Source organism: Spermophilus citellus, assembly GCF_964194105.1.
Source record: "Spermophilus citellus genome assembly, chromosome: 17".
In the NCBI taxonomy this organism is placed as follows: Eukaryota; Metazoa; Chordata; class Mammalia; order Rodentia; family Sciuridae; genus Spermophilus; species Spermophilus citellus.
Genome location: NC_138199.1, coordinates 28,414,284 through 28,441,594, shown reverse-complemented (window position 1 = coordinate 28,441,594; position 27,311 = coordinate 28,414,284). Strand labels below are relative to the sequence as shown.

The 27,311-nt window shown below is 52.5% G+C and overlaps 1 protein-coding gene and 1 long non-coding RNA gene across 5 annotated transcripts in view; one reads left to right on the top strand and one right to left on the bottom strand.

Annotated features, from left to right (window-relative positions):
* MYO1C (myosin IC) lies at positions 1 to 24,413 on the bottom strand. 4 transcript variants are annotated; one of them, XM_081270222.1, is made up of 32 exons: positions 24,138 to 24,413; positions 17,321 to 17,476; positions 17,080 to 17,195; positions 16,271 to 16,469; positions 16,109 to 16,189; positions 14,721 to 14,900; positions 14,536 to 14,634; positions 14,213 to 14,326; positions 14,060 to 14,131; positions 13,524 to 13,643; positions 13,320 to 13,402; positions 13,001 to 13,106; positions 12,814 to 12,894; positions 12,459 to 12,550; positions 9,802 to 9,896; positions 9,678 to 9,724; positions 9,484 to 9,564; positions 6,804 to 6,909; positions 6,596 to 6,713; positions 5,635 to 5,748; positions 5,485 to 5,561; positions 5,064 to 5,132; positions 4,881 to 4,965; positions 4,618 to 4,777; positions 4,294 to 4,377; positions 3,518 to 3,611; positions 3,178 to 3,233; positions 2,544 to 2,679; positions 2,395 to 2,465; positions 2,214 to 2,311; positions 2,001 to 2,100; positions 1 to 1,327 (listed from the first exon to the last, which is right to left on the bottom strand). In XM_081270222.1, the coding sequence occupies exons 1-32, from the start codon at positions 24,210 to 24,212 to the stop codon at positions 1,301 to 1,303; spliced, it is 3,192 nt and encodes a 1,063-aa protein (XP_081126348.1). In that variant the 5' UTR covers positions 24,213 to 24,413; the 3' UTR covers positions 1 to 1,300. The 4 variants fall into 4 exon arrangements, with proteins under 4 accessions (XP_081126348.1, XP_081126351.1, XP_081126350.1 ...); XM_081270225.1 differs by lacking the exon at positions 24,138 to 24,413 and adding an exon at positions 23,246 to 23,412; XM_081270224.1 differs by lacking the exon at positions 24,138 to 24,413 and adding an exon at positions 23,250 to 23,412.
* Positions 24,414 to 25,856: 1,443 nt separating this feature from the next.
* Positions 25,857 to 27,311, top strand: part of LOC308635677 — a 141,067-nt gene continuing 139,612 nt past the window's right edge. Inside the window, exon 1 of the long non-coding RNA XR_014019229.1 lies at positions 25,857 to 26,843. This is a non-coding gene — a long non-coding RNA (uncharacterized lncRNA). The remainder of the gene's footprint in view (positions 26,844 to 27,311) is intronic.

Sequence of the window (27,311 nt, the reverse complement as noted above, 5' to 3'; positions counted from 1 at the left end):
TGGCAAACACATATTGCTTTATTTAGTGTTTCTCCAGATTGCAAAAGTGTCGGCAGTGGGCTGAGACCCCTGGAGGGCACAGAGGCAGCTGGGCAGCTCCCAGGCCCTCTGGGGCAGAGGGGAAGCAGCAGAAAGAAGTGATGCCCCTGCGAGCCCCTTCTCAAGGTCAGCCCCTTCCCCATGCACACAAGCCAGGCAGAGGCCAGGCCAGTAAAGACTCTAAATCTTAAACTGGGTCAAAAGTGTATGGGAGGGAGATGTCATCCTGAGGCATGAACTCAGGCAGAAGTGTTCCTCCCAACTGGTGGCCCCTAAGGGTGATTGCTGGTCAGGGAGCCAGATGCACACTTAAGACATGACCCATGTTTTATGGGGTTCCCCTGTCCCTGGGAGTGGCAGTGAAGTGTGCTGAGGATGGGACTGCAGTCCTAGTTTTGCCCCAACCTACAGTATGACCTTGGTCAAGTCCCTTTTCCTCTTTGGGCCTCTGTCTCTAATTCTGTTACCCCAGGTGGCTAGACTATATAATCTGAGTTTTCCAAATGTTATGGTTTAAGACTTCTTTTCCCACCCCAGGATGCCCTCAGACTGGGGATGACAATATTAAAAGGGCATTTTTTTATTTATACTGGGGCTTGAACCCAGGGCCTCACATATGCTAAGCATGGGCTCTAACATCAAGCTATACCTTCAGACCCTAAAAGGGCATTCTTAAGGCAGGAAGAAGGCAGGCAAAGGTGGTCTCAGCCCCCAGGTGGAGGTCAGAGAGGGCTGCAAAAGGTATATGTGGACAGACAGGCAGGCAGACAGACAGACAAGGTGCCAAGGGAACGAGGAGAGGGTGGCCTGGCCAGGGGAGAGGGCCCACAGCCCAGCCCACCCAACCTCTCAGCTACATTCCTTGCCCTGTTTGAGTCAGGAAAAACACATCCAGTGTGCCTTGGGATAGGAAAATGGCTTTTTTTAAAAAATAGTTTCCTATAAAGCATCAAAAAATCTCAAGAGAAAATCTCAGCAAAAATTCCCTTCTCTCACATATTTGGCATCAGCATTGGGCTGGCATGGCTTGCTCTGGCCCTGGCTTTCCTATTGCTGTGGCCCGGCCTGGCCCACTCCTGGGGTAGCTCCATAGCCCCTGCTGTTTCCTTGAGAGAGGAGTGAGCAGGAGGCAGGAGGCTGAAGGTGGGCTTTGAGGTGTCCCTAGGTCCCTGTCTGGAAGCTCGAGTCTTTGGTAACTGGGAAGGGGAGAATGGGTAAGCAAAGCATTGAGAGTTCGGAGGGGGTCCAGTGGGCACCTTCATCACCGAGAATTCAGCCGTGGGGCCACCTGTGGGGGTATGGGAAAAGTCAAAGTGGTGAGTGGGCAGCAGCTGCTCTGGGTACTTGTCCCAGGTTAAATACAGGCAATAGCAGACTAGGGTGGGGTGGGGTCTAGTGGCCTCACTTCTCAAGACACTAGACCTACTCCCATAGGAAAACTTGCTGCCTTAGCCACAAGGGGGGCTCTCCTCCCATCTAGGCCACCATCAATCAGCCTGGCTCTCCCTTACAACCTCATATTGTTAGGTGTTTTTTGTTTATTTTGTTTGCAGTACTGGGGACTGAACCCAGGCCAGGAGTGCTGTACCACTGAGCTACATCCCAGCCAACCCTTTTTATTTTTTGAGACAGGGTCTTGCTAAGTTGCCCAGCTGGCCTCAAACTTGTGATTCTCCTGCCTCAGCCTCCCAAGTTGTTGGAATTATAAGTATATGCCACAGCATCCAGCCCTCTGCTGCCATTTTTATGAGCTTCCTCATGGGAGTTCTCAAATGGTCCCTCTGGCCCTTCATGGATGGGCAATAGGATAAAGGAGGTGGTGGTATGGTGCCCTTCGGATTGAGACCACGATTGAAATGCCCAGGCTCTGCCCAGCATGCCAAGGAAAGCTTGGCTACTAGAGGCTCTACCCTAGTCCAAGAACTATCAGTAGGAAGTAGGGTATTGCCTGCTGGCCTTACCACAGCCAGGTGCCCATTCTTGGCCTTGGTGATAAGCAGCTCTGAGCCAGGTGTGAAGTCAATGATGCCATCCCTGCCAGGTCCCCCTGCAAATGTGATGCTAGAGGGAAAAGAGCATATAAGGACTTTTTCACAGAGACAGACTCCCTAGGGTGGGTCCCTGCCCTGTCCTTAGCTTCAGAAACAGCCCACTCACCACCTCTAATGCCTTACCTGCCCTGGTTGATGTTGATGTTGTTCACACGATCCGCACTGAGGGCTGTCTTGGTGAGTGTCTCAATCACATGGTCACTCTGTAGTACCACATCCCCCTGAATGGCCAAGACAGCTTTAGGAATCAAGCCTTGTCCCGAGCTACAGGACCCCTCCCACCTCCTACACCCTAAAGGCTCACTTTCTGCTTATTGTCCTCACGCTGCACATGAAGCACAAAGAGGCTATCACTCAGGCTGCTGACAGAGATTCCTAAGGGGGGAGGGCAGAGGTCAGGGATCAAAGATCAGAGCAGGGTCCCTCCCTACACAGCCTTGGACTCTGGCTGACCAGTCAGGTTGGCGTAATCGATCCTCTGCTTGACTTTGGCATCCTCCACGATGACCACAGCGCTGGGTGTGAGCAGTAGCTGCCGGGAGCGAGGCTTGTAGCCCTTGCGGTCATATTTCACTACTGGCACAGCATACTGAAGACAGAGGGCAGGGTGAGAGATAGGGAAGGGACTGAGTGGCTAAGCAGCTCCAGGGATGACCTTATTGCCATTTTCTCATTTTGGGGGGGTACTGGGGATTGAACTCAGGGACACTCAACCACTGAGCAACATCCCCAGCCCTATTTTGAATTTTATGTAGAGTCAAGGTCTCAATGAATTGCTTAGCACCACACTGTTGCTCAGGCTGGCTTTGAACCTGTGATCAGCCTGCCTCAGCCTCCTAAGCCACTGGCATGCACCACTGTGCCCAGCTATGGGATGACCCTCTCTCTCTTTTTTTTTTTTTTAATTTTTTTGGTGCTAGGGATCAAACCCAGGATCTGTGCATGCAAGGCAAGCAGTCTACCAACTGAGATATATCCCCAGCCCCTGGGATGACCTTCTTATCCTCCACCTGTGCCCTGACCCAACCACTTCCAGACCTTGGGCAACAGAATTGTGCTGGGCTAGGGACTACAGGCAGGGTCTCACCTGGATGGCTTCAGAGCCTAAGGCCTGCAGCACTTTGGGACTGATCTCATCTGTGCCTGCAACCCAGATGGGGGAGAGAGTAGTCAGAGAAGTTGAGAGGGAAACAGGATGGTTTTGTTTGTTTGTTTGTTTGGGTTAGTGGGGATTAACCCAGGGGTGCTTAATCACTGAGCCACATTCCATATTTTTAATTTTGAGACAGAGTCTCACTAAATTGCCCAGGCTAACCTTGAACTTGTGATCCTCCTACCTCAGCCTTCCAAGTCACTGAGATTACAGGCATGTACCACCACACCTGGCCATGATGGAGGGTTGGAGGAATAAAAAATCAGGGGCTCACCAAGCCGTGTGCTGATGAAGAGTCTGGGGACACTCTGGGGGTAATTATCCTTCTTGCCTTTGAAGATCTCACTAGCCACTGCCTTTTGCTGAAGCTGAAGAAACAAGGGGAGTAGAGGAGTGTTATAAGGGGTGGGGAAAATAGGGAGCATGGAGGCCCAGCCTCAGAAATCAGGAGAACCTCCCTTAGCTGCTCTCAGGTCCCAGGAAACTGGGACCAGCCACCAGTACTCTCTTTGCCTTTTCCCCAACCAACCAAGGCAGAGAGCTCCCCAGAAGAGTCATAACAGCACTGTTAGCATCCAGGCCTGACTTTGGGAATGATTTCCAAAACAAATACCTGTTAGGCTCTGGAGCCCCCAAGATTCAGTTTTGGCTTGGAATCTTAGAGGACTGATTGCTAAATATTCAAAGCTACTACAGATTATCCGAGTTGGGTGGGTGCTTTATCAATACTGTGTTTGCAAACACAAGGCACATCACCCATCAGTATCTGACTCCATGATTAGGGCAGACATTAACAACTGATCACAGTGAATCTGCAACCTTTACAGCATGGGGCACTGAAAAGCCTTCACCACTCAAGTTAAAACAACCCACAAGAGGAACACTATTTGCCTCCAGCTTCCACTGCATGAGGTGATAGGGACCTGGGATCCATCTAAGGTTAGATGGTAAATCAGAAGTATAATGCTTCCCTGAGCCAGCACTCTTCAGTTGATGCCTGCTGCCCCCAAACCCCACTGGCTAGTCCTTGCTGCCTCCAGCTCCCCACACCTGCTGCTTCCACTCAGGGCTGATACTCCGGCAGTACTTCCACACCATGTTCTTCATGCACAATTCCCGTAGAAGCTCTGAGGCCTGTGGGAAAGAGAAAAGTGACTTTCTTCCCTCTGAAGACCTGCAACATATGCCCACCAACAAGTCTTTGTACAAGCAAGGCCTCCTCAACTTGACAGTCCTTCTGGTCCTGAGCACTTTCTCTCTAAAATTCATTCTTCGTAGCCCTGCTCCACTTCCCCTCCCTCTTTGGGCCCTCCCTAATCACCCCTCTGCCAAGTGTTTTGATGGTCCCTAACCTAGCTGGGAGGACTCACTGACCTCGCGCAAGGCAGGTGGGGGAGTGGGCCAGGAAGTGTCCAGGACATTCCGGGGCAGCTGCCGTCGCAGGTTAAGCAAAAATGACGTGCGTACATGATCCAAGAAGAAGGCATTCTCAGGACAACGGGGTGCGTGGCGCAGGATGAAGCCACGGATGAACCTGGGGGTGGCAGGCCAGGCAGGGTTGGGGTAAGAAGCCTGGCACTGGACCCCCCACCATATATCCCTTATCCTGCAGCCCTTCATCATGTCCCCATGCTTACCGCCGGATGGTCTGTGCCGCCCACTTCCTCTTGGCTGCCTTCCTTCGGCCTAGTGTTCCACGCCACCACGACTGGATGCAAATGGCTGTGGGGACCACAGATAGCTGACCTCTTATTTCCTTATCACAGTAGCCCACCCTAACCCAAGACTCCGCCACCCCAAATAACCCTGGGCCCCCAAACCTGATCGCTTCACCCGGAGGAATTTCTGCCGCCAGTGAAAACCCTTCCAAGCTGCTTGGATCTTCGTGGCTATGGTTGGGAAAGAAATTCAATTGGCTGGAGGTCAGGGTCACCAAGCCTGGCACTGTCAGAACTCAATGAGTGGCATGAATGAGGGAGTGGCTGAATGAGCTACTGTGTGAGAGGACAAATGAGAGTAAATGGAGAAAAGCAAATGAATGTGAGAATATGCCCAGAGTTTGCATCCAGAGACCAGGCTGCAGGCTGGATTGTGGGCATTGGGGCTGGAGCTAGTAAGGAGCTGGGGGAGCTGAATGTAGGTGGGGCAGACTTCCTGGAGAAGGAATGCAAACGTAGGGACTTCTTCCCTGTTCCCCTGAAGGGACTAGAATGGGGCAGGAAGGGTAGATCTCCTTCTCACCAAGGCTCTGCCGACGGACCTCCAGGGCATCCTCTGTGGCAAACAGGGTCTTGGGGAAGCGTATGAAGATCTTGGTCCTGGGAGAGCGGCAATAATCAGCCCCTTGTTGCCACCTCTCATACCCAGCTACCAGGAATGAGGACCACTCACCTGCCCATCTTGTACTCTTCTGGCTTGTAGCCAAGGTGTCTGACCAGCACAGCCACACCATCCTGGGGCTGTCCTGCCCATGTGGGCCATGTCTCTGGGCACAGTGATTTATATCTGGAGATAGGAGAAGCAACATGCACCTAACCACACCCCAGCCAACACTCTTCTCTGAAGGTCCCTACCAGCTTTCCCTGGGCATCTCCTGGGTATTCCTACTGACTTGTTCACAGCTTATAGAGGGTGTCTGTGTGTGTGTGTGTGTGTGTGTGCGCGCACACACATTTTAAAGATAAGGAAACAAAGGTATCCTCATCTATGTAAGACCAAGGGTTGGAAAATGGCAGAGATGGGCTGAGTGCAGTTACATGCCTGTAACTCCAGCTACTTGAGAGGCTGAGGAAGAGAGGATCATAAGTTTGAGGCCAGAGGATCGTAAGTTTGGGCAAGTTAGGGAGACCCTGTCTCAAAATAAAACTGGGCTGAAGAAGTATTCAATGTTAGACCACTTGCCTAACATGTGGAGCCACGGGTTCAATCTCCCAGGGGGCGGGGGGGGGGGGGAGAGGGTTGGGGAGGAGAAAAAAAAAAGTTGCAGAGATGGAATCATACTGATCAATTCCCCAGGCCTTTAACACAGAATAACCAAACTGCTTTATTCTCTGAGTTCCCTGTAAACTCTGGCCCCGCCCTTTTCCATCTGTTTTGTGATAGGCTTGTGGATGCGTGCCTCCTGCACCCTCCTCGGGTACTTCAGGAGGACAAGGCCTACAGGAAGCCTGGTGTGGTCTCTTCCAAGGATTACACTGGGCCTGCAGCATAAAGTGGTTCTCGGTATGGGTCCCACAGCAGCTCAGAACCTCTGCGTTCTCAACTCTAAAACAGGACTCTGAAGGCCTATGCTCCCTCGTGGAGCCTCCGAGATCCCTCCCGCCCCTTTCCTTCTTATGAGAGCCCCGCCCACCTCTGCAGGAAAGCCTCATATTTGCGACGATAGGCGAAGCCAGCTCTGCGCACGCGCAGGTTCTCCATCAGCCCCAGGTACTTCACCTGGTGCCGAATCAGCACCTCATCAAAACGGCCTGGGGGAAGGGTAAAGGGGTGGTCAGCCGCCAGTCATCCCTGTAGGGGAGGCCCAGACCCCCGCAACCCCGTAGGGGCGGAGGACCTACCGGGCTGTTTGGCATCGTTGGGCTTGATGCAGCGGATGTAGGCAGGCTCCTTAGACTTCAGAATCTCTACCAGCTGCAGGAGGCTCATTTTGAATTGGGTGGCCACCTGGCGAGTTCAGAAGAATAGAAAGTTGGTCTGAGTGAGGCTAAGGCCGCTCACCTCTGTGTGTACACACCCTACCCCTGCAAAGCTACTGACCCCTGCAGTGGCCCTCCTCTCTGCTTGGGCCTTACTTCTTCCCACTACTCCTCCCTCACAATAGAGGAAGGGTCCGACTCTGCACATCTCTCTCTCCGACTGGGCTACAGACCTTAACTTATCTCTCTCCAGCCTAAAAATCTTGCTCAGGCCCCTGGCAACCTCCATTCTGTATCTCCCTTTTGCAACCACTCTTCCCAGAACTTCAGAGCTACGTTCCTAAACAGCAAGTCCTATACCTATGCATTCAACTACTGTCTCTATATGTTGCTCTGCAGGACCTTCAAGGACCTCAGGCCTGTAAAGAAACAGACTGCTTAGCAAAAATTTACAATCTCCTGTGGTTATATTAATAACAGGAGTGAATCAATCACAGTAGTGCATGCCTATAATCCTAGCAAATCAGGAAGCCGAAGCAGAATTTTGAGTTTGAGGTTAGGCCAGGTAACTTAATGAGATCCTGTCCCAAACAAAACAAAACAAAACAAAACAAAACTGGGGATGTGGCTTGGTGGTAGAATACTTGCCTAATATACGCAAGACCCTGGGTTCAATTCTAGAACCAGAAAATAAACAAACAAATAAATAAACAATAGTGGTGTGTGCCTGGAGGTTCTGGGAACACCAATTAGGGACAACTCATTAGTCTATGAGTGTAAAGGGAATCTGGAAAGATCTTCTGGCAATCAGATTAAAAGGATAAGTAAGAAATGGCTGGACAGAAGACAGGATAGACAGTGGTCCATGTCAGCACGTCAGGAGGCTAAAGCAGGAAGATCTCAAGTTGAAGGCCAGCCCAGGCAACTTAGTGAGACCCTGCCACAAAATAAAAAATAAAAAGGCATGGTAGTGTATCTCAGTGATAGAGTGCCACTGGATTCAATTCTCAGTATTTCAAATAAAAAGAAAGAGGTAAAAATGTCAGTATAGGAAGAGAGATGGCCTTAGCAAAGAGCTGATATATGCAGGGAGCTATAAGCATACAAGAATCCAAGTGAGGTTACAGAGGCAAGCAGTGGTAGTATCATCAGTAAGTCACATGGAACACATTGGATTTTATCCTGAGGAAACTAAGGAGCCAATGAGAAATTTGGAGAGAGGGAGTGACATAAAAAGATATTCATTTTGGACTATCTCTACAGAGGTGTGGAAGATGGATTGGTTAGCCAGGAAATCAGGAAGGAGGCTGGCTGGCAGAGAGGAGAGAGAATGATCATTAATGTGGATCAGTGGTTATATGGAAGGGATGAAGAGGAGGGAGTTGAGAAGTAATCGGGCAATAAACAAGATCCAGTGGTTGGAATGGGGGAGAGTGAAGAACAAGGGAAGATGGCTAGATCCCCAGCCTGCAGGACTAGGTAGAGGGTGATGCCTATCTTGAATTAGGGACACAGAATGAGCAAGGCTAGGGGTCTGGGCAACCAAGGGCCCACTTGTGTGTGTTGTGGGGAATCACCAGATGTATGAATTTGTGGTTTTCTGGAGGGGCCTGGGCAGAAATGGGTAGGCAAGCAACCTAAGTGGGAGACAATGGGGTCAGGAGGGTGAGGGTACACAAGGTGAGGGAGGGTGAACAGCAGCAGGGAGCAGGCAGGGTCCCAGGAGGGCAACACAATGCCTTGGTGCTCTGCCTAGCAAGCATGTCTCTGCCTTCAGCACTCTGGCTTCTACTTGCCTCCTGATCTCTTTACTGACAGGGGCTACCTGACTCCTCTGCAAGCTCAACAGTCACGTCTCTGCCCTTAGCTCCGCAGAGCTCTTCTTGCATCTAGCACCACTGGCCACACCTGCCATCCAGCCCTTCCCCTGTGACGTTCCTTTCCTGTTGACCTCATTTTTTGGCCTATGTGTGTCTGTGTTGGACCCTCTTGCTGCCTACAGTGCCCCCTCCCACTACAGGTCCATCAGACTGAAAAGCACTTCCTCATTCTGAAGTTATCTCAAATACTTCCACTTCCAGGGGCCCTCCCTGACCTCCCACCCACCTCACCTCTAGAGTTGGCTATCCCCTCTCTTCTTCTGTGCATATTCTGTAAGAACACCTATTTTTTCTTTTTTGCTTGTCTGTGTGTTCCTGGGGATGGAACCCAGAGCCCCCTAGGTGCTAGGCAAGCACTTTACTACTGAATTACATGTCCAGCTGCACATTTTTGTATCCTCAGTGCTTAGCAATGTCTGTTACAAAGTGTCTGATAGGTAAACACTCACAAGCACCCACATGGAAAGGTGTACACACATGGATTCCCCCACAGTAACAGGCATACACAAACAGGTCCACACCTAAGAGACAGGTGGACACTCAGGCATACATTTGTAAGTAGGCAAAGATGCTCCAATGGGCAGCTTCCTAGAGACACACACAGATGTGCACATGGGCACCAACAAACATGCTCACATGCACAATGCCAACTCCAGGCCCAAGTGGGCACTCATCCATGCTCAGGTACACACACGCTCCCTCAGGTCCCACAGCCTCCGCACCGTCTCTGGCCGCTTTTTATCACTGAGTTCACTCCGGTCGAAGCACTGGCTCATAATGGGATTCTTTGAGCTGCACATGGTCTGTGGGGTCAGAACAGGGGGTTAAGGTGGGAGCAGAGGCAGACACAACAGATTCCTGGGCACAGGGGCATACAGAGCTGCCCCCTACCCTGTCACCCCCATGTCCTCCTCACCTCTTTCAGGTTCCGGAAGAGAAGGTCGTTGTTTTTATCCAGAAACCCTGGAAGGAGATGGCAGATGAGGGGTGAGGGAGTGTCCCTCCCAGTCCCCAGGGGTATCCAGCTTCAAGATCCTCACCAGTCACGCTGTAGGTCACCTCCCCAGCATAGTGCAAAAGGCGGAACTCCCCACGGCCCAGGGATTTCCTGGTCCGCTGGTCAGCCAGCTTGTGCCTGGGGGTGACAAGGACATGAAGCTACAAATTGCTGACCCAAGTCATGCCCCTGCATGCTGAAGAGACCTTGAGAGTAGGAACCAGCACCCAGTAGGGAGCAGACATGCCCCGAGACTGCCCCCACAACCCACAAGTCATGTGGCAGTACACCCTGTGTACCCTCATCCTCCTGACCCCACTGTCTCCCACATCAGCCCCCCTGCATGATCTCTGAGGTTCAGGAAGGTGGCCTGCCTTGCCCAGGGTCACACAGTGCCAGGACCTAGGCCTCTGGACTACAGGCACACAGGGCAGAAGGCTAATTTCATTGCTTCCAGCTGCTGCTTTACTATGCCCAAAGTGAACTGTCCACTGTATTTTCAGAATGGAATTTGCCAAGATATTACTTATACTTTAAGTATGTTTATATCCTTTAACCTATTTTCTGCTTTTAAGAACTGTTTCAGGGCTGATTTTGCTCAGTGGCAAAGCACTTGCCTAGTATTCATGAGGCCCTGGGTTCCATCCCCAGAGCTGGAAACAAAAAACTATTCCAAGCAGATTAACCAGAGATACAGGCAAAGATTTAAGGCACAAAGATGTCTGTGACAGCCCTTAGTTATTCCAGCAAAAACCTGGAGGCTGGCCAGGGGCTCCCAAAGGCCAAGTAAAAACCCTGTGGTTTTTACTTGGCCTTTGGGTTAGAACCATTGGAGGAAGCATTTTGAAAAAAATTTTCTGTTTGATGATATAGGAGAACACTGAGGATCTAACATTATCCTGAGCCTTATGCACAATAAGTTCTTGACTATGAAAAAAATGTATAGAAAAAAGCAGGAAGGAAATGCCTTGAATTGTTAACAATGATGGCCTCTGGATGACAGGGTTACAAGAGACTTTTGCACATATTCCAGCTTTTTTTTTAAAGAGCAAAATTATTTTTACAATCAGAAGCAAGCTTTTTTTTATTGTTTGTTTTTTTAGCTTCTATTTTTTTCTTAGCACCAGGGATGAAACCCAGGGCAGCTCTACCACTGAGGGACACCTCCAGCCCTTTTTCTCATATATATATATATACATATATATATATATATATATATTTTTTTTTTTTTTTTCTGGTTGTAGATGGACACGATATCTTTATTTATTTATTTTTATGTGGTGCTGAGGATCGAATCCAGTGCCTCATACATGCAAGGTATGCTCTTCCATTGAGCTACAGCCCCAGTTCTTTTAAAATTTTTAACTATTTATTTATTTATGGCACTAGGGATTGAATCCAGGGCACTTTACCACCAAGTTATATCCCATAACTTTTTTTTTGGTACTAGGGATTGAACCCAGGGGAACTTTACCACTAAGTTATATCCCCAGCCCTTTTTATTTTTAAAATTTGAGACAGGGTCTTGCTAAGTTGTTTAGGGCCTAGCTATATTGCTGAGGCTGGTCTTGAATGTGTGATCCTGCCGCTTCAGCCTCCCAAGCCACTAGGATTATAGGTATGTGCCACCACACTCAGCAACACCCTGTCTTTTTTATTTTGGGGCAGGGTCTCACTAAATTGCTCATGGCCTCACTAAGTTGCTGAGGCTGACCTTGAATTTGAGATCCTCCTGTCTCAGCCTTCTGAGTTGCTAGGATTACAGGCATGCACCACAGCACCCAGTCCCCTTTGTTATTTCTTGAAATAGGGACTCACTAAATTGCCCAGGCTGATCTCAAACTTCAGATCCTCCCGAGGATTGGGATTATAGTCATGTACCACTGTGCCTAGCAGAAGCAAGTTTTTAATGTTATTAAGCAAATAATAGTCAAAGCTTTGGCCTTCAATAGCCCCAGGACTAAGTCTCAGCTCTGCAAGCTAGCTGTGAGATAACCTTGGGCACTTCACTCTGAGTCTCGCTATAAAATAGGGAAAACACCAAGAATGTCTCCTTAAAAGATCATTTATAGGTTAAGAGATGATGTGCACAAAGTACACAGGACAAATTGAGACAAAGATGCTTGCTTCTGTTTCTATCCCTTCTTGCTTTTAAATAAAAAACAAGTCTCAGTAGGGCTTGATGCTGCACGCCTGTAATCCCAGCAGCTCAGGAGGCTGAGGCAGAAGGCCTGTGAGTTCAAAACCAGCCTCAGCAACTAAGCAAGACTGACTCTAAATAAAATATAAAAAGGGCTGAGAATGTGGCTCAGTGGTTAAGCACTCCTAAGCTCAATCCCTGGTACAAAAAAAAAAAAAAAAAGTCCCAAATAAGGAAGCTAAACAACCAAAAAAAACTTAGCAAGTTTCATTCTCTTAAAAAAAAAAAAAAAAAGGAGGAAGCCATGCTCTAGAAATGGTGGCTTTGTACAACTTTCCCTAACTTAGTACCTTCCCTGTGGCTGGTGGGGTTGTATGTGGGAGGGAGTGTGGGGCGGCGCAGCAGGCAGTGGGATGAAACCCAGGTTCTGGTAGGCATGTGCTCTACCTTTTGAACTATGCCCCAAGCCCTATAGCAGAAGTTAATCACTATGAACCCAGCCTTCCACAGGATTTGCCCCAAGTGGGCCCTTGCCCCAGAAATTCTGCCACCCTACTCACGTGAGGAAGTGTGGATGGTGCTTGACAGTGTCCTCTAGCTTCTCCAGGAAGGTCAGGTCTGTGGCCTCCCCAGGGCGCAAACACTCCTCATCCTAGAGGAGGGAACAGTGTGAGGGAGGTACTAGGGGAGAGGCTGGAAAGCACAGAAGCTTCTAGGTACTGTGAGGGGAAACAAAGATGCAGGAGAAGGAGCAGAGCATAGGGAACCCCCACAGGGAGCTTCCAGACCAGGCCAACATCCATCCATCTCACACTGCCCAGCCCCACACCCAGGCCCTCTGTGGACCAGCCCGGAGAGAAAGGAAAAGGGGAAGATGTTCTCCCATCTGGCCCATAACACGAGCAGAGGACTCACCAAGATGGAGATGATGCCCTTGAACTTCTCCTCTACCAGGTCACAGATAATCTTATTGTTGAAGTATTGAACAGGCTCCCACTGCAGGGAAAGGGAAGACAGACATCATCGTGGGGTCCCACACCTTCTCCCAGAGTCCCAGTGCCTGACTTCCTGTGGCACAGGGACATCTCACGCTCACACGCACCGCGATTCCCTCGGCCTCGTACTCTTCCTGTTCTGATTTGAGTGTCAGTTCAATGAAGAGCTGCTGCAGCTTCTCGTTACAGTAGTTGATGCAGAACTGCTCAAAACTGTGGGGAAACAGAAGAACCCATAGTCGCATCAGAGGACACAGGGCCAGGGCCAGGGGAAGGACAGGACAAGTCCCCTGAGCAGTCAGGTAAGAGATGCAGAGCCAGACCCAGGCTGGCTGGGGGATCATTAGAATGACAGGCAGGGGGACAGAGGAGAGGGACCAGGACAGTAAGACTAAGTGGCTGGCAAGGGGTAAGGGCAATGCTGACCTGTTATGCTGAAACACCTCAAAGCCATAAATGTCCAGGAGCCCAAGAACCGTGGTACTCCGCCAGCTGGGGCTCTCAGCATCCTAGGGCCAGTCATTCAACCAAGAGCATGGGTCTTGGTGTCTGCCACCCCAGCTCCCAGCTTTAGCCCTCCCTGACAAGCCTCCCTGACTGCCTCGGAAGCAGTGTGGACCAGGTCCTCACCTTGGAGGCCAGTGACCTGTTGATCTTCCCAACCAGCCAGGTGAAAGTGCGACTATACACAGCCTTGGCAAGAGCATCCCGTGCGTATGCAGCCTGCTCCAGGTTCAGGGGGCTCAGGAGCTGTAGCAAAGAGTGAGACCAGGATGAGTGCCTTCCATTCCACCTCCCCTTTGGACTCAGGAAGAAGACTAGGAAGTCCTGACCAGCCTGTCCTTCCGCCTCCAGTGTGCCCGGGTGTGGAGAGTGGTGGTGGTCTTGGGACATCAGCAGGGGACAAAGTAGCCACACCAGAGGGAAGGTGGTATAGGAAGAAGTGATCATTCCTGGAGATGGGAATCTTGATCTAAGCCTGACTTTGTCACCCTCTTCCTGTGTGACTTTGGCCAGCTCACTGTGCCTCTCTGAGCCACCCATCTTATATCCCTCCAGCGCTGCTGAGAAGACCACTGAGCAGAACAGGAGGAGGGAGAACGGTGGGAATGGGAGCTGCCCTAGAGTACCTGCACCTCCCCGCCAGTGACAAAGGCTTGGCTCACCTCTTCTCCCTTGGCGATGATCTTCCTATGCGTCAAGGCTTCCCTCAGTGTTGAGCCTTCCACACCAAGGAGCTGTCAAGGGACAGTGGGCACAGTGAAGGTGCGATCACCCTGCCCCTCCTGTTCTCTCTTGCCCCCACCTACCACACATACCCTGGTTATGTACTTGAGCTGGTTCTCAGTGGTGACCTGGGCATTACTCTCCTCATCAGCAGCAAAGTGGATGTTGCCCAAGTGCAGGACACTAGCCACGATGCTCAGCAGGTCCTGGGGGAGCAGAAAGGTGACAGCTGGTGATTATAAGGGGGAAGGGAACCCCAGGAGGGGGACTAGAGATGGCCAGATGGAACAGGGGATATATGACAAAGCATCTGGGAAGAGGAGGGGATTAGAGGCAGAAACCGGCTTTAAAAATATAAGTTGATTTTGGAGCGATTGTAGGAGGAAAGAGAGAGGGTCCCCAGAGGAGCCCTCACCTCCACTTCGTCCTCGGTGAAGTCGATGACTGTCAGCGCCTTCCTGACAACCTTCCAGTCACTCTTGTCATTGATGGAAGAAACTTTGGCGCACTGGCCCTGAAGAAAGGGCAAAGCTGGGTTATCAAGCCCTGGCACTGTGTCCTTTGGGTGGCACCTGTCCTGCCAGCCTGCCAGCCACTCACCTTTACCAGGTACAGGTAGTTCTGGGGGTTTCGTTCCAAGCCCAGCCTGCGCAATGTCTCCTCCTCACCTCCCTCCAGCAGCTGGTAGAAGACATGGAAGTTCCGCTCCCCATGATTCTGGTGTACCACTCGGGACTTCTCCAGGAGGTAACTGAGGATATGGCCACCTATGGGGGCACCCTGTGGACAGGGCATGGCAAGGGGATAGGTTAGGGGGACTGAGGAATAGAGCTTATCTTTCCCTTGCTCCCCTGCAGACCTGGGCTCTAATTATAGCTCTGCCACTAGCTGTCTGGGCTCAGGCACATCACCCTCTCTGGCCTCAGTTTCTTCATCTAAGAAATGGGCAGGTTCAACTCCATGTATTTGATAGCTTCATTTGGGTACCTGACAGGTATCTTAAGTTCAATAGGCTTGACATTGCCACTCCTCAAATTAGCTCTTCTTTTGTCTCCCCATCTTAGTCAAGAGTAACTATATCCTTCTAGTTGTCCAGGCCAAGAAGCTTGTGGTCCTCTTGGATGCCTCTTTTTTTATCATTTCCTCGATTCAATCATATTCAGTCCTGCTGCCTTAACCTTTAAAATACCCAGAATCCAACCACTGCTTACCACCTCCACTGCTATCACACTGGTCTGAGCCACTGTCATCTGTCACCTCCATTATTATTACATCAGCCTCCTAACCGGTTTCCCTGCTTGGCATACTTCCCTTACCAACAAAGCAGCCAGAGTGACCTTTTCAGTAAGAAAGAAGGATCACAACGTGCTTCTGTTCAAAACCCTCTGATAAAACCCCCTTCCACTCAGAGTTCAAGAAGTTCTCGTAGGGCTGGGGGTAGCTCAGTGGTAGAGCATGTGCTTAGCCCACATGAGGCCCTGGGTTCAATCCCCAGCACCTCCCACCCCGCCACACACGTTTTACAAAAATCCCAAAAGGACTGTACCATATGGCCGTCCCTCCTATTCCTTGGCCTCTTGCTCTCTTCTCTGGCCACAGGTCTGGCCTCCTTGCTAACCTTGAGCACACCAAGCACCCTCCCACTGCACGGGCTGTTCTGGCTGCCTGCACACTCTCCTCCAGGTAGCTGCCCCGCTTGCTCCCATCTCTGTTGAGCATTTACTAAACCATGACTTCTCAGAAAGGCCTATTCTACCTGCCTTATTTAAAATTCCAACTGCTCCTCACTCTTAACCTCATTTCTGCCATGTCCTAAATTATTATTTTTCTGTTTATTGCCTATTACCCCAGGAGACAGGATTTATGTATGGTTTCATTGCTATGCCAGCAGTACCTGGAATAGTGCCTGGCACACATTAGGTGCTCAACAAATATTGAGCCTACTGATTGGAAAATCCCGCCCTCTCTTGTGATACACCAACAGATACCTTAAAGTCAAACTGCACATCCATGTACTTCCCAAATCGGCTGGAGTTATCATTCCGAAGGGTCTTGGCATTTCCAAAGGCCTAGGAATGGATAGTGGAATTAGAAGCACCTAGCATTTGCTCCCTGTCCCTCCCTCCCTTCAGATGCTGCTGTCCACTCACTTCCAGCACTGGGTTGCTCTGTAGCAATCGGTCCCGCACAGCACCCCCTCGCTCAGGGGCTGGGCAGGTCTCTGCATAGAACTGTAATAGCCGCTTGGTGGCCTCTGTCTTGCCTGCCCCACTCTCCCCAGAGATCATCACTGCCTGGTCCCGGCGTTCCGTGCGCAGTGCCCGGTACACAGTGTCAGCCACTGCAAACCTGGAGCAGAGATTCATCAGAGAATTCAGGGAGTAGAAGATTAAGTGGCTGCAGGTGAAGCCCCATGGATGGGTAGGAGATGCAAGAGTACTCCCATATTGAATTGGAGTTTACTTGTGGATAGAATTAGGGGATACTCTTGAGGTTGGGAGTTGGGGGTCCCTCAAGGGTATGGACCAAGGGAGATACTTCATAGAAGAGGATGGGGCCACTTTCAGGTGGAAGATTGTGAGGATCACTCCACTCTAGTGGGAGTGTTGGGAGTCACTCAGGTGGATGTTGGGGACCTCATAGGCAGGGCTAGGAGGTCCTCATGAATGGGGATCAGAGGTCATTAGAGTTGACAGGCCATGTCCAGGTAGAGTTGGAGAATAAGTCAAAAGTGTGAGCTGGGCTTGGATTTAGGGGTCCCACTCATTTGGAGCTCAGAGATTCATCTCTGGGTGAGGACTGGAGTAACTCTAGGGTAAGCAATTGTGGGGTTCCTCGCAGATGTGAACAGTGATTCACCAAAGGGGGATCATTTCAGAGTGAGGGTTAAGTGGAGTTGTTTTACATGAGGATGGCAGGGAAAGTGGAGGTCACTGCTGAAGGGTAAGGAGTCACTTACAGGTGGGGTGGCACTTCATAGAAACTGACGCCACGGTAACGCTCCATATGCTGCCGGCTATAAATCTGTAGGTCTCGGTAGGGGTTGACAGACACCAGGACAGGGCCAATGTAGGTCTAGGGGTTGGGGAGGAGAGTCAGAAGTTCGTCTCAGGGGCCCCTGATACTTTCTTCCCCCCTCAGCCCTGCCTCTTGTGCCCCCAGCATCACCCCCCACCTCCCATCTTCCCACTTGGCCTCACGTAAATAAGGTTCTCCCGGAAGCGCCGCCGCAAGTTCTCAATGAAGGCAGCCTCGCTGGTGAAGTTCTCCAGCAGCACAAAATCTTGCACCCCCACCCGGTCACGGGCAGTCAGGGCACTCTCCATGGTTACCCGCACCCCGTCACTGCCCAGGGCCTGCAGGGAATGAGCCATGGGAGAGGGTCAGAGCCAGCAGTTAAGGCTACTCTCCTACCATACCTGTGAGCCCAAGGGGAGGGTAGGGGCATGTAGACATAGAACACAGAACATGCTGGGTATCAAGGGCCCAGGTAACAGGAGTCCAGCACACAAAAGATATGGGACCACATGGAACCAGGGCCTAGCACACAGGAGTACCCAGGGCCCAGCAGACATGGGAACAAGACCACGGATTTCAGGAAGGCACTGGTTTTGTGTGGGGAGGTGGATCCTAAGAAAGAACTGCTTGGAAAAGCAGAAAGAATGCTATGTTGACCTTGGACAAATACCCTCCCCTCTAAGGGTTGCTTCCTTCTCAGGGAGGAGTTGAGTTAGACCAGGTGACCTCAGGTCCCTGAGCTCAGGGCCACGTGTGACAGGTGCTTTGGAGGACAAATTCTCAGAGTGAATTCTGCAGCCAGGGTGGGGCCACTTCTCCTGCTCCCACTCCTCAAAGCTCCAGGAGTTGAGAGTTGCTTAGGGACTAAGCAAGAGCTCCTCCTCCAAGGAGAGGGATTTCCCCAGGGGCCTCCAGCCCAAGTGGGACTTAACACCCACCCCTGAAGGGCTGGCTCTTCCTCCCATAGCTAGGACCACTCCCTCCCCTCCAGCTGCTGGGCTCCTCAGAAACCTCCTCCTCTGAGAGTCCTAAAAAGCCTCAGGAGGCCCGGGTTTTACCAGGGAAAGCCCAGCTGCCACTGTTGGGCAGGGATGGGGCAGGCTTAGCAAGACCCTCATCCCATACCCAGCGCTGAGATTCTTCTTCAAAGAGAGTCTGGGGTCTCTCAGAAATTGACACCAAGAGTGTCAAGGGTCAGAAAAGGGTAAGGTGGTGGTGGGGTGGGTGTAGATCCCAGAGAGATCAGCAGGTCTGTTCTAACCACAGATGGCCCAGATCTCCAGCTAGGGGCACCCCTCCTCTGGGGCCTGGCACTCCCAGACTTATCCCTCACTGCTGCACTCCGATCCCGCCCGAAGTTGCAGCCAAATAAGGCTACAGTCCCCGCCCCTTTGCCCTAGGGCGAGGGGTCTAAGTGTTCTCAGCTGTCCCAAGGAACTATTCGCCTGGCCCTGGGTCCGAGCGTCCCGCCAGTCTCGCGACCCTCCCCGCCTCGGCCTCCTCTCCCTGCAACTTTCTGGGACGTTTTATCACCCGAAATTCCTGCGCCGCGCCCGCTTCCTGGCAGGGCCGAGGCGGCGCCGCTAGGCGGGAGGCCCGGGACCCCCGCCCTGCCCTCCACCCCAGCTCACCGACGCCCGGTAGCGCATCCTGCTTGACCGGCCCTGCGCCCCGCTCCTCTGCCTGCGCTCTGGGTCAGGGGCTCGGCCGCGGAGGTGGCGGCGGCGGCGTCAGAGAGGGAGGGAGGGACAGGCCCGCCCCCCGCGCCGCCCCCTCGCTGGCCTCTGAAGCGCGGGACAGGGACCTTGCCGGCCTCCCTCGGAGCCCGGACTCCGGGGTCCCTCTCCAGCTGGCGGGGGCGGGGTAGGGGCTAAAGGGGACCTCGGAACTGGAGAGGAGGTGGGCGGGGGCGGGCGCGAGAGGGGGCGGGGCTCCCCCCGGGGCCGGTGCTCCGCCTGAGTCAGGTTTTCCAGGAGGGACGTCGTTGGTTCCAGGGTGGGGCCCGGAACCCGCGCGGCCGCCGCGTCTACACGGACCCGGAACTCACTTCCGGGCTCGTGTCTACACTACGCGGCCTGGCCAGGCGCGGGACGAGGGCCGAGGTCCGTGGGTCCCAGAGGAAACAGGATTTCCCTCCCCCCAATACCAACCTCGAGTCCCGGGAAAGTTAAAAATAGAACGAAATGTCCAAATACGGCCGGCGCGCCTGGGCGGGCGGAGCCTGGGTGTGGGACCTTGTCCACCCCCAAACACACTCTGGAAGGCGGGCCGCGAGTCTTTAAGCCCAGGGAAAATTTCTTTAGGTCCTTTCGTCAGCGTGGATCGCACAACCCAGAAACAGGGGCGGCCACAAGGTGCCCCCTTTCTTTGAGCAGTGTCCTTGGCCCTTCTGGAGGCCTCAGTTTCCCTACTGGGAAGCCCGCGTCCGACCTGACATTTGAATCCAATACCCTTCTGCAACCTGGACATCCCACTCAGGCCTCTTTGCCCCAGGGATTCCTCCCTTTCTCCCTCTAGAAGGGACCTTTCTGTCTTGTCCTCCAGGATCTCTGCATTCCCTCTTCCAGGACGTCCTTTTTCTCCCCAAATCAGCCCCCAGCATCTGCACCCTCTCTGAAGGCATCAGCCCTCCTTTGGTTTGGGGGGTGGGGGGCTCTGGCTCAGATTCCATCAGTGGTGGAGATGGTGATGGCTAGAGCTTTCAAAGATCGTGGCTGATTTTTTTGTTTGTTTTCCCCCCAGTGCTGGGGATGGAACTCAGGGCCACGGTAGACAAGAGGTCTAACACTAAGCTACATTTCCATCTCCTCGGAATCTGTTCTTCATCCTTAAAATGAGGTTAACACCTGCCAGAAGTGTAGTTAGAATAGGCTGTGATAAAACGCTGAGGCATTTCCCAGGCACTCAACACCGTTACCCTCTTCCCCTTCTCTCTACCACAGTCATTTCACACATGCTTGGAGACAGAGCGTCATACTTCTTATTTTGTGGGGAAAGCCCCTTAGGCGTGTCTATCTGTCACAAAGAACTCCCAAGTACTTTACCCGTCCCTAGCCTGCTCTATAAGGAACCTGAAGCGCACACACCAGACGCTGACTTGTCCTAGGGGGGAAAGGCGGAGCCAGGACCCAAAGTCCCTGCACTCCCCACAATCTGACCTGGGCTCCCTGGAGAGGGGTTAAGGCTGCGGCAGGTGCGGGCTGCAGCCTCAAGGGGAAGGCTCATTACCTCGAAAACAACAGCCTGGCCAGAGCTAAGGCCCAGGGGGGCCCCCGCGAGGGGGCACCAGCTGGGAGATGGGGCCCTCTGGAGGGGGCAAGGGGACTGGGTGCCACCGGCCACAGCTGGGAGATGGATGAGAGGAAGGTTCAGGGCGGGAGGTGGCGCTCTCCACGGTTCCCCCAGGTCTACAATCCAGAAAGGAGCCGGGAGACAATCTAGATTGAAGCCCACCCAGGCGGGCGAGTGCCTTACAAGAGCCAGCGGGAGAGGGTCCAGAGAGCCCCTAAGTGGGCTCTGACTAGGGCGAAGAGGAGGGGCCGGGTGAGGAGGGGCTGAGTGAGGCGGAGCTTCGCGGCCGCAGTGCCAGCCCCGCCCCACCGCGTCAAGAGGCTGGAATGAGGAGAATCCTCGAGTGGAGGGGTCCAGCGGGCTTTCCCCTATTGCAGGCAGCGCCGCCGCATTCTCTGGATGCCCGCTCCCGCCCCTGCAGCCACCGCCCGGCTGCGGAAGGAGGGGGCGTCGCCGCCGCCCTGCGGGCCGAAGCGGGCCACAGCCCTGGCAACCCCCACGGGCCTGCTCCGCCTCTCTGGGCAGAAGCGTGAGTCCAGAGGAAGGGTAGGGAAGCGAAGAAGCTAGGGAGCGGGAGATGCCGCGATTAAGGCGACAGAGCCAGGCTCTTTCTGCGTCCTTAGCACGTTCTTATTTACCCACTTCATGAGGTCTATATTATTTCATTTTAGGGGGAAACTGAGGCTGGGTAAGTGAAGTGACTTGTTCAATGTCTCTAGACTCCTTTACAAAGGAGCAGGATTGGAAACTAGGAACCCGAACACTCTACTTCTGAAGGGCTGCCCTAATGCCCACATTGTTTACAGGGATACCCTGCCAGGTTGTGACTTTCCTCAGGTGCCCCTGTCAGTGTCATGTGACTTTATTGATGTGTAGACCATAGGGGTGGCAGCTATAGCCCCCAAAGCATGGCTCTGGGCCTATGGGCTGGCAGCAGGCTGGGGTGCACCTGTGGTCTGAATGTCCCAGGACTTATTTTTCAAAGGCATCTCTGGATCTCCTCCCTCCTGGGGAGGTGTTTGTCATCACAGGGGATAGAGCCAACAGGAGACCTAGGTCAACAAATAACACTTTAGCTAGTGTGGGCCAGGTACCTCCAAGCCTGACCTCGGTGGAAATGGGGGAGAGTGGGCAGCTGCAAATGTTCCCCCTGTCCAGTCGGGGCCGTGCAGACTGGAGGGACTGCTTTGAGGAGTCCCAAACTTATATCCATTGAGGCAGCCTTATGGCCTCTTGGGGTAGTGGAAAGACAACTACAACCTGTCTCACTGGCAGCTTGGTGCTGGGCACAGGAAGGCACTAAATTTAGATATATAAATATAAATAAATTTAGATATATAAATATAAATCTTCAATCTAGGCCTAGGCTGCTCCACCAAGGACTGTTCCAGGCTTCAGGAAACTGTTGTGAGGGGAAATAGGAAGAAGAAGATAGGGACATTAGGGATCTACTCTGATTGCTCCAAGGACAATGTAGCTCCAGAACCAGGTATTTGTCCTGCCAGATATCCCTGCCTGGGGGTCCAGCCAAAGTAAACAGAGCACCTTGCCCCTAACAGAGTGCTGATCATCAGGACCTGGTATTAAACCCTTGGTCTCCTCTCTCACTCTTCCTTGCATTAGTTACATTCTGCCAAAACTTCATTCTGCTCCTCTATGACTGCTTCTGTTCTGGACCAAGATAGCAGCTTCTTAACTGATCTCCCTGCCTTCCTCTCACCAATCCATTTTCTCATAGTAGCCTGTGCTATTTACAAATGCATCTGACAATTAACATCTCATATTAATGGAGTGAAGGTTTATAGGGCACCCCACCACGTGCCAAGCCTGTTCTTCACACCAACTTCAAGTCCCAGCATATGAATTCCTGAGGTCACCACTGTCCTTAGTTTACCCTACTGTTCCTGCATTCCTGTGTGACTGCAGTCCCTTCCCTCTCTGCCTCCCCTACTACTTCACACAGCCAGGAGGAGCTGCTGTTGCCCTGCCAGCCATCAGCCACACGTGGCTTTCTAAGCTGTGCCTTTGCACCTGCAGCTTCCTTGGCCCAGTACACTCTGCCTCACCACCTCACTGACTCTTAGTCATCCTTGAAGACAGCTCAGGTATCACCTCCAGAACCCCTTCCTGACTTCCCCCAACACAGCCCTCTCCTTACTGCATTCAGCACTAATCGTCTGTTTCCTTTTCCATTCTCTTCCAGGAGACTGCTCCAGTTCTAGACACACTCAGCCAGGCACCCAATTGGGATTCAATAAGCCCCTCGTGGGCGCCTGAATGAATGAATGAATGAATCTCAGAACCCAGCAGTGTGAGTGAGGGTCCCAGCGTTCGGAGTTGAATAAAGCCACTGGTCACCCGTTCACTCTTTCATTCATCTTTTAAGCCCCCCCACTCGCCACACTCACCAGCCGGCACAAACGGTCACGGGCGCTGCTAGCCCAGAGGAGGCGGTGGACGGGAAGGGGCGGGGCTGGGGTGACTTCTCCGGAACCCAGAGGCAGAGAAGGCTGGGGGAGAAGCCCGAAGGGCGCCCTAGGTGCCCGGGTCCCGCGGCCTAAGTCGCTCTTCCACGCCTTCACACTATCCGCAAGTAATCTTAAGTCCACATCAAGCTGAGTCCCGGCGCCTCCGGACCCTGGGAGCCGCAAGTGCCAGGCCGAGCGGATCTTAAGTCTCAACCCGGCCAGAGACCCCCGCCTCCCTCATCGCATCTGTGGGTCGGCGCCTGCACATTCCCCCAACTCACTAGCTAGCGGAGATCTTCCGGGGCCACCCACGCGGCCGCTACCCGCCCCATGCCCTGTCCATCGTACCTACCGGCTCGGCTCTTCGGGTGTGCGGTCGGGGGCCGGGGCACCCGGCTTGGCCGCCTCGGGAGTCCGTGGCCCGGGCACGTTCTCCCCGCCCAGGGCCCTCCAGGGGCCGGGCCGCCGCCTGTCGTCATCCCGGGCAGGGCCCAGACCCAGGCGCGCGCGCGAGCGCGCGCCCTCGGGCCCCGCCCCACCCTAGCTGGCCCTGGCCCTGGCCTAAGTAAGCCCTAGCCCGCATCCACTGAGGCTTGGTGCCGCACTCCTCAAACAAGCTCGCAGGATGAGGCGCGCCTCAGTCACAAGCGCACACGCTCACACCCTACAGAAGATCCCGCTCCCTCTGCAGTGCTGGGTGGCAGGGTGCGTCCGCCCCTTCTCATGCTAAAGGCCCTTTACATCCCAGGAGCAAACCAGACGCTCCTTTGCGTTCTTGGCTAGGGCAGTACTTCCCCCATTTCTAACTACCTCTTCTGCCTTCACCCATTTCCCCTTCCATCCTATTTGCCTTGAATCCCGAAGTCCCAGTTCCGCGGTACGGGCGGGAAAGGGGAGGCATTAATCCTACTACGCACCAGTTTACTTGCACTACTCCTTTGACCTCAGGGTAGCACCCTCAGCTGCTTGTTATGCCCAGTTCATAGTCCAGCCTACTGAGGTACAGGGAGCTGGAAGAAGTATGCAAACTCAGATCTCTGCTTTGAAAAATCCTGCTTCTGGTGGCCCCTAATACTTTATCCCCTGCTTTCACTCACTCCTTTTCCAGTTTCTTAACCACCAAGGATCAGAACCCATCCTTACTGCTCATGTCTTTCCTTGGGGCGTGCTTAAGAGAACTGGCCCGGCCCAGTGGAGACACTGCCACCCTTCCTCCCAGCCCAGAGCATCCCAATCTTACAAGCTTGCATGGTCTGTGGGGATGAACCACGCGGATGATCTCCCCCGTGGGTATCAGCTCCACTTGCAGCGCCATTCTGCTTTGTGGAAAGCCAGTGTGCTGATCGCTGAGCCGGGGCTGAGAAGATCTGCCTGCTTGCCTACTGGTGCTGGCCGATCCGAGGCCAGGAATCTACACTCTCACGCTGGGATGACCACTTGGTTCGGACCACTTGGTTCTGCTTCAACTCCAGCCCCAAGGGATATGGCTGGTCCAGCTCCTCAGGACACAGCTGGAGCAGTCCAGTCCAGGTCTGATTGAGAGGCCTGTTGGCCAGGAAGGTTGGGGCAGGAAGAGGAGGGGCTGAACCATGGAGGAAATGCCTGTTGTCCCAGGTAACCAGAGGAGCTGATGCAGTCACCCATGGGGGACCCTGAGCCTGTCCAGGTCAAAGGGTGGGAGGCCTTTCCCCTTTCTCCCAGCAGCTCCTTGGCTGGGCTTCTCCCATTACCCACTCTCTGGTATTAGCTGGAAAGCCCAGTGACCACTCCCCCAACTAGGAGCTATTTCACCTAAGCCAAGAGGATTGCTTGATCCCTTAGTAGCACTGCCCCTCTTGCATGTCCCTATAACTTGGCTTTCTCTTGAGAGCAACAGATAAGCCACTTTTGTTTTTCAGATGGGGTCTTGCTCTGTTAGCCTAGGCTGCGCAAGCTTGACTGTTTCCCTGCACCCCCTCCCTGACCTTCAGCCCCAATCCCAGCATCTCTTACTCCTAGGCTCAAATGAGCCTTCTGATTTAGCTTTCTGAGTAACTAAGATGTGAGACTACACAGTGCATCCCTGTGCCTGGCATCACTGTGCCCGGCTACCCCTCAAGTTTTATTAGAGGCAGGGATGGCCATCCTGGGCACAAGGGGCAGGAGGGCACTGTGGACAGGCTCCTGTCCTACCCTCCTCTGTCACCCAAACAGGTAACATTGGGAGGTTAGTTCCTGGGTTCCTAGGATATGTGCAACTTCTAGCGGTTTGCTTCTTACTCTTCCACTGTACTCCCTGCTCCCAGTGTTCCTGTTTTTCTATCTTTATTGTTGCTAAATCACAGCTGACACTTTCCTGGGCTGGGACTGGACCCTCCAGGCTCCAGCCATTCCTTATAGGAAGTGAGAATGGGGAAGTGGATGGGGGAAACAGTTTCCAGAGGGAGAGGTTGGCAAGGGAGGGGCTGGTATGCACTGGGCTTGTGCTGACACCAACAGCCCCAGGTAGGGATCTTCCCTAGGCACTTTCCCCTTACCTCCCCACAGCTTCCCACACTCAGGAAAGGCTTGTAAAGCTTCCTTCCTTCCTCTGGGAAGCACATCTATCTAGGGCTGGCTCATCCCTAGTGGTCACACAAAGGCCCTTATCAGCCATGGAGCCAGAAGCAGAGACCCAGCAAACACCAAGTCTCACATATTTCCTGTTTCCACCCAGCGGGTCAGGGGTGGGCCCAGAGCAGCCATATCCTGACTGGAGCCAAGAGGAGGGAGAGCAATCCCCTTCCCTTTTCCGCCTTTCAATCACATGTTGGCCTGACCCATTCCAGTCGAGGGAGCATGGGGGGGAGGGGAGTGGGGGGGCAGCTTTTCAAAAGGAGGCCAGAACTGGAATGTATGAAGGGGAGAGTGAGCAGGTGAAGAACAGGAGGCCCTGGAATCAGTTCCAGGGTTACATGAATTTGAATGGGTAGGTGAATATACTGCTTTCTTTTTTGGCAACTGCCCTCTCACAATAATCTTGTGAACAAGTTCACCATTTATATTTTACTGACAACTGAGACTCTTATGTGGATAGGGTAGAGTAGGACTGAATATGGAACACTGATTTAAACCCAGATGTTTAGATCTCATTCTTGTATTTCTGGTCCACTCCCCCCATCATTAAGGAATCACATGTTTAAAGCGACATTTCTTATTATCCTCCAATAGAACAGACAGAACATGGCTCATTAGAAGCTGGGGAACAATTTTTAATCACATGGCTCCCGGGGTAGAGTATAGAATGTAGAACAACTGGAATGACTATCTCAGGTTATAGGATGGATGTTACAGTCATAGAGCAAACTCCCTGAGGTATCTTCTGGGAGAACTATTGAATCACCAGCAGCAGAAGGCATTTGGCAGGAGTGGAATAGGCTGTGTCCACATGGCACCTGGAGAATGTTCTCTGAAGCACTTGGGTCAGGTCCTCCAAAAAAAAAAAAATCTTTTTTTTTTTTTTTTAATAGTACTGGAGATTGAACTTAGGGGCACTTAACCACTGAGACACATCCCCAGACCTTTTTATGTTTTTTATTTTGGAACAGGGTCTAAGTTACCTAGGACCTCACTAAGCTGCTGAGGCTAGCTCTGAACTCACAATCCTCCTGCCTCGGGCTTCCAATTCACTGAGATTACAGGCTTGAGCCACCATCCCTTGACTACAGCATTTCTCAGCCCCAGCTGTCCCTTGAAGCTCTCTGCCTGCTTCCAATTCTAGGTTCCAGAGGGCCCAGACAGAGAAGCATTTTCTTGCTCAGGACTCATGACAAGATGAGCTTGATCTGTCAAGGATCACCCTGGAAATCTGTAGCTTCAGCTCCTTTGCCACCTGTCAATCTTTCATAAGAAGGTAAATGAGGCCACGGGCCTAACCCGCCTGCAGGAGCAAACCTAGGGTCTAACAATTCTCTCTGTTCAAGCCCTGGTGTTTTCTGGGCCAGACTCCACCATGCAGGGAGTAGATTGTGCTGGTAGGAGGACCCTCACTGGACCCATTTACAACCACTACATAAGAGCCTGAGTAGAGGGGACCCTCCATACTCTCTATTTAGTCATACTGCTTCTATTGAAAGCAGGGATCACAGATCCTCTGATCATCTCCCAAGGGGACAAGCTATGAGATGTCATGACTTCTGAAACTCAATGTTACTTTTGCCAACCAATCTATGGAGCCTACACAAATATGAGCATCTTCTCCTCCCAGGCTACCTGAGACCCAAGATGGTATGACAAGAATGCAGGTCTGTGCCAGATGGGGCATGTGCCTGGCAAGTCGGTTTGGGTGGGACTGGATTTGTGGGAAATCAAGAAATGAGATGCAGGCTGGAGGATCCTTCTTCCATCCGGTGGACTGTCTCCAAGTCTTTGCTATTGACAAACTAGTTGGTTTCAC

Bases quoted from the DNA above. Each gene is read 5' to 3' on its own strand.
- MYO1C (XM_081270222.1), bottom strand. From the start codon at position 24,212: ATGGCGCTGCAAGTGGAGCTGATACCCACGGGGGAGATCATCCGCGTG. The intron at 14,635-14,720 runs GTGAGTGGCTGG...CCCTTTCTTCAG, and splicing joins ACTACCTGTACCTGGTAAAG to GGCCAGTGCGCCAAAGTTTC. The intron at 9,897-12,458 runs GTGAGTAGGGTG...TGTCACCCCCAG, and splicing joins CACCATCCACACTTCCTCAC to GCACAAGCTGGCTGACCAGC.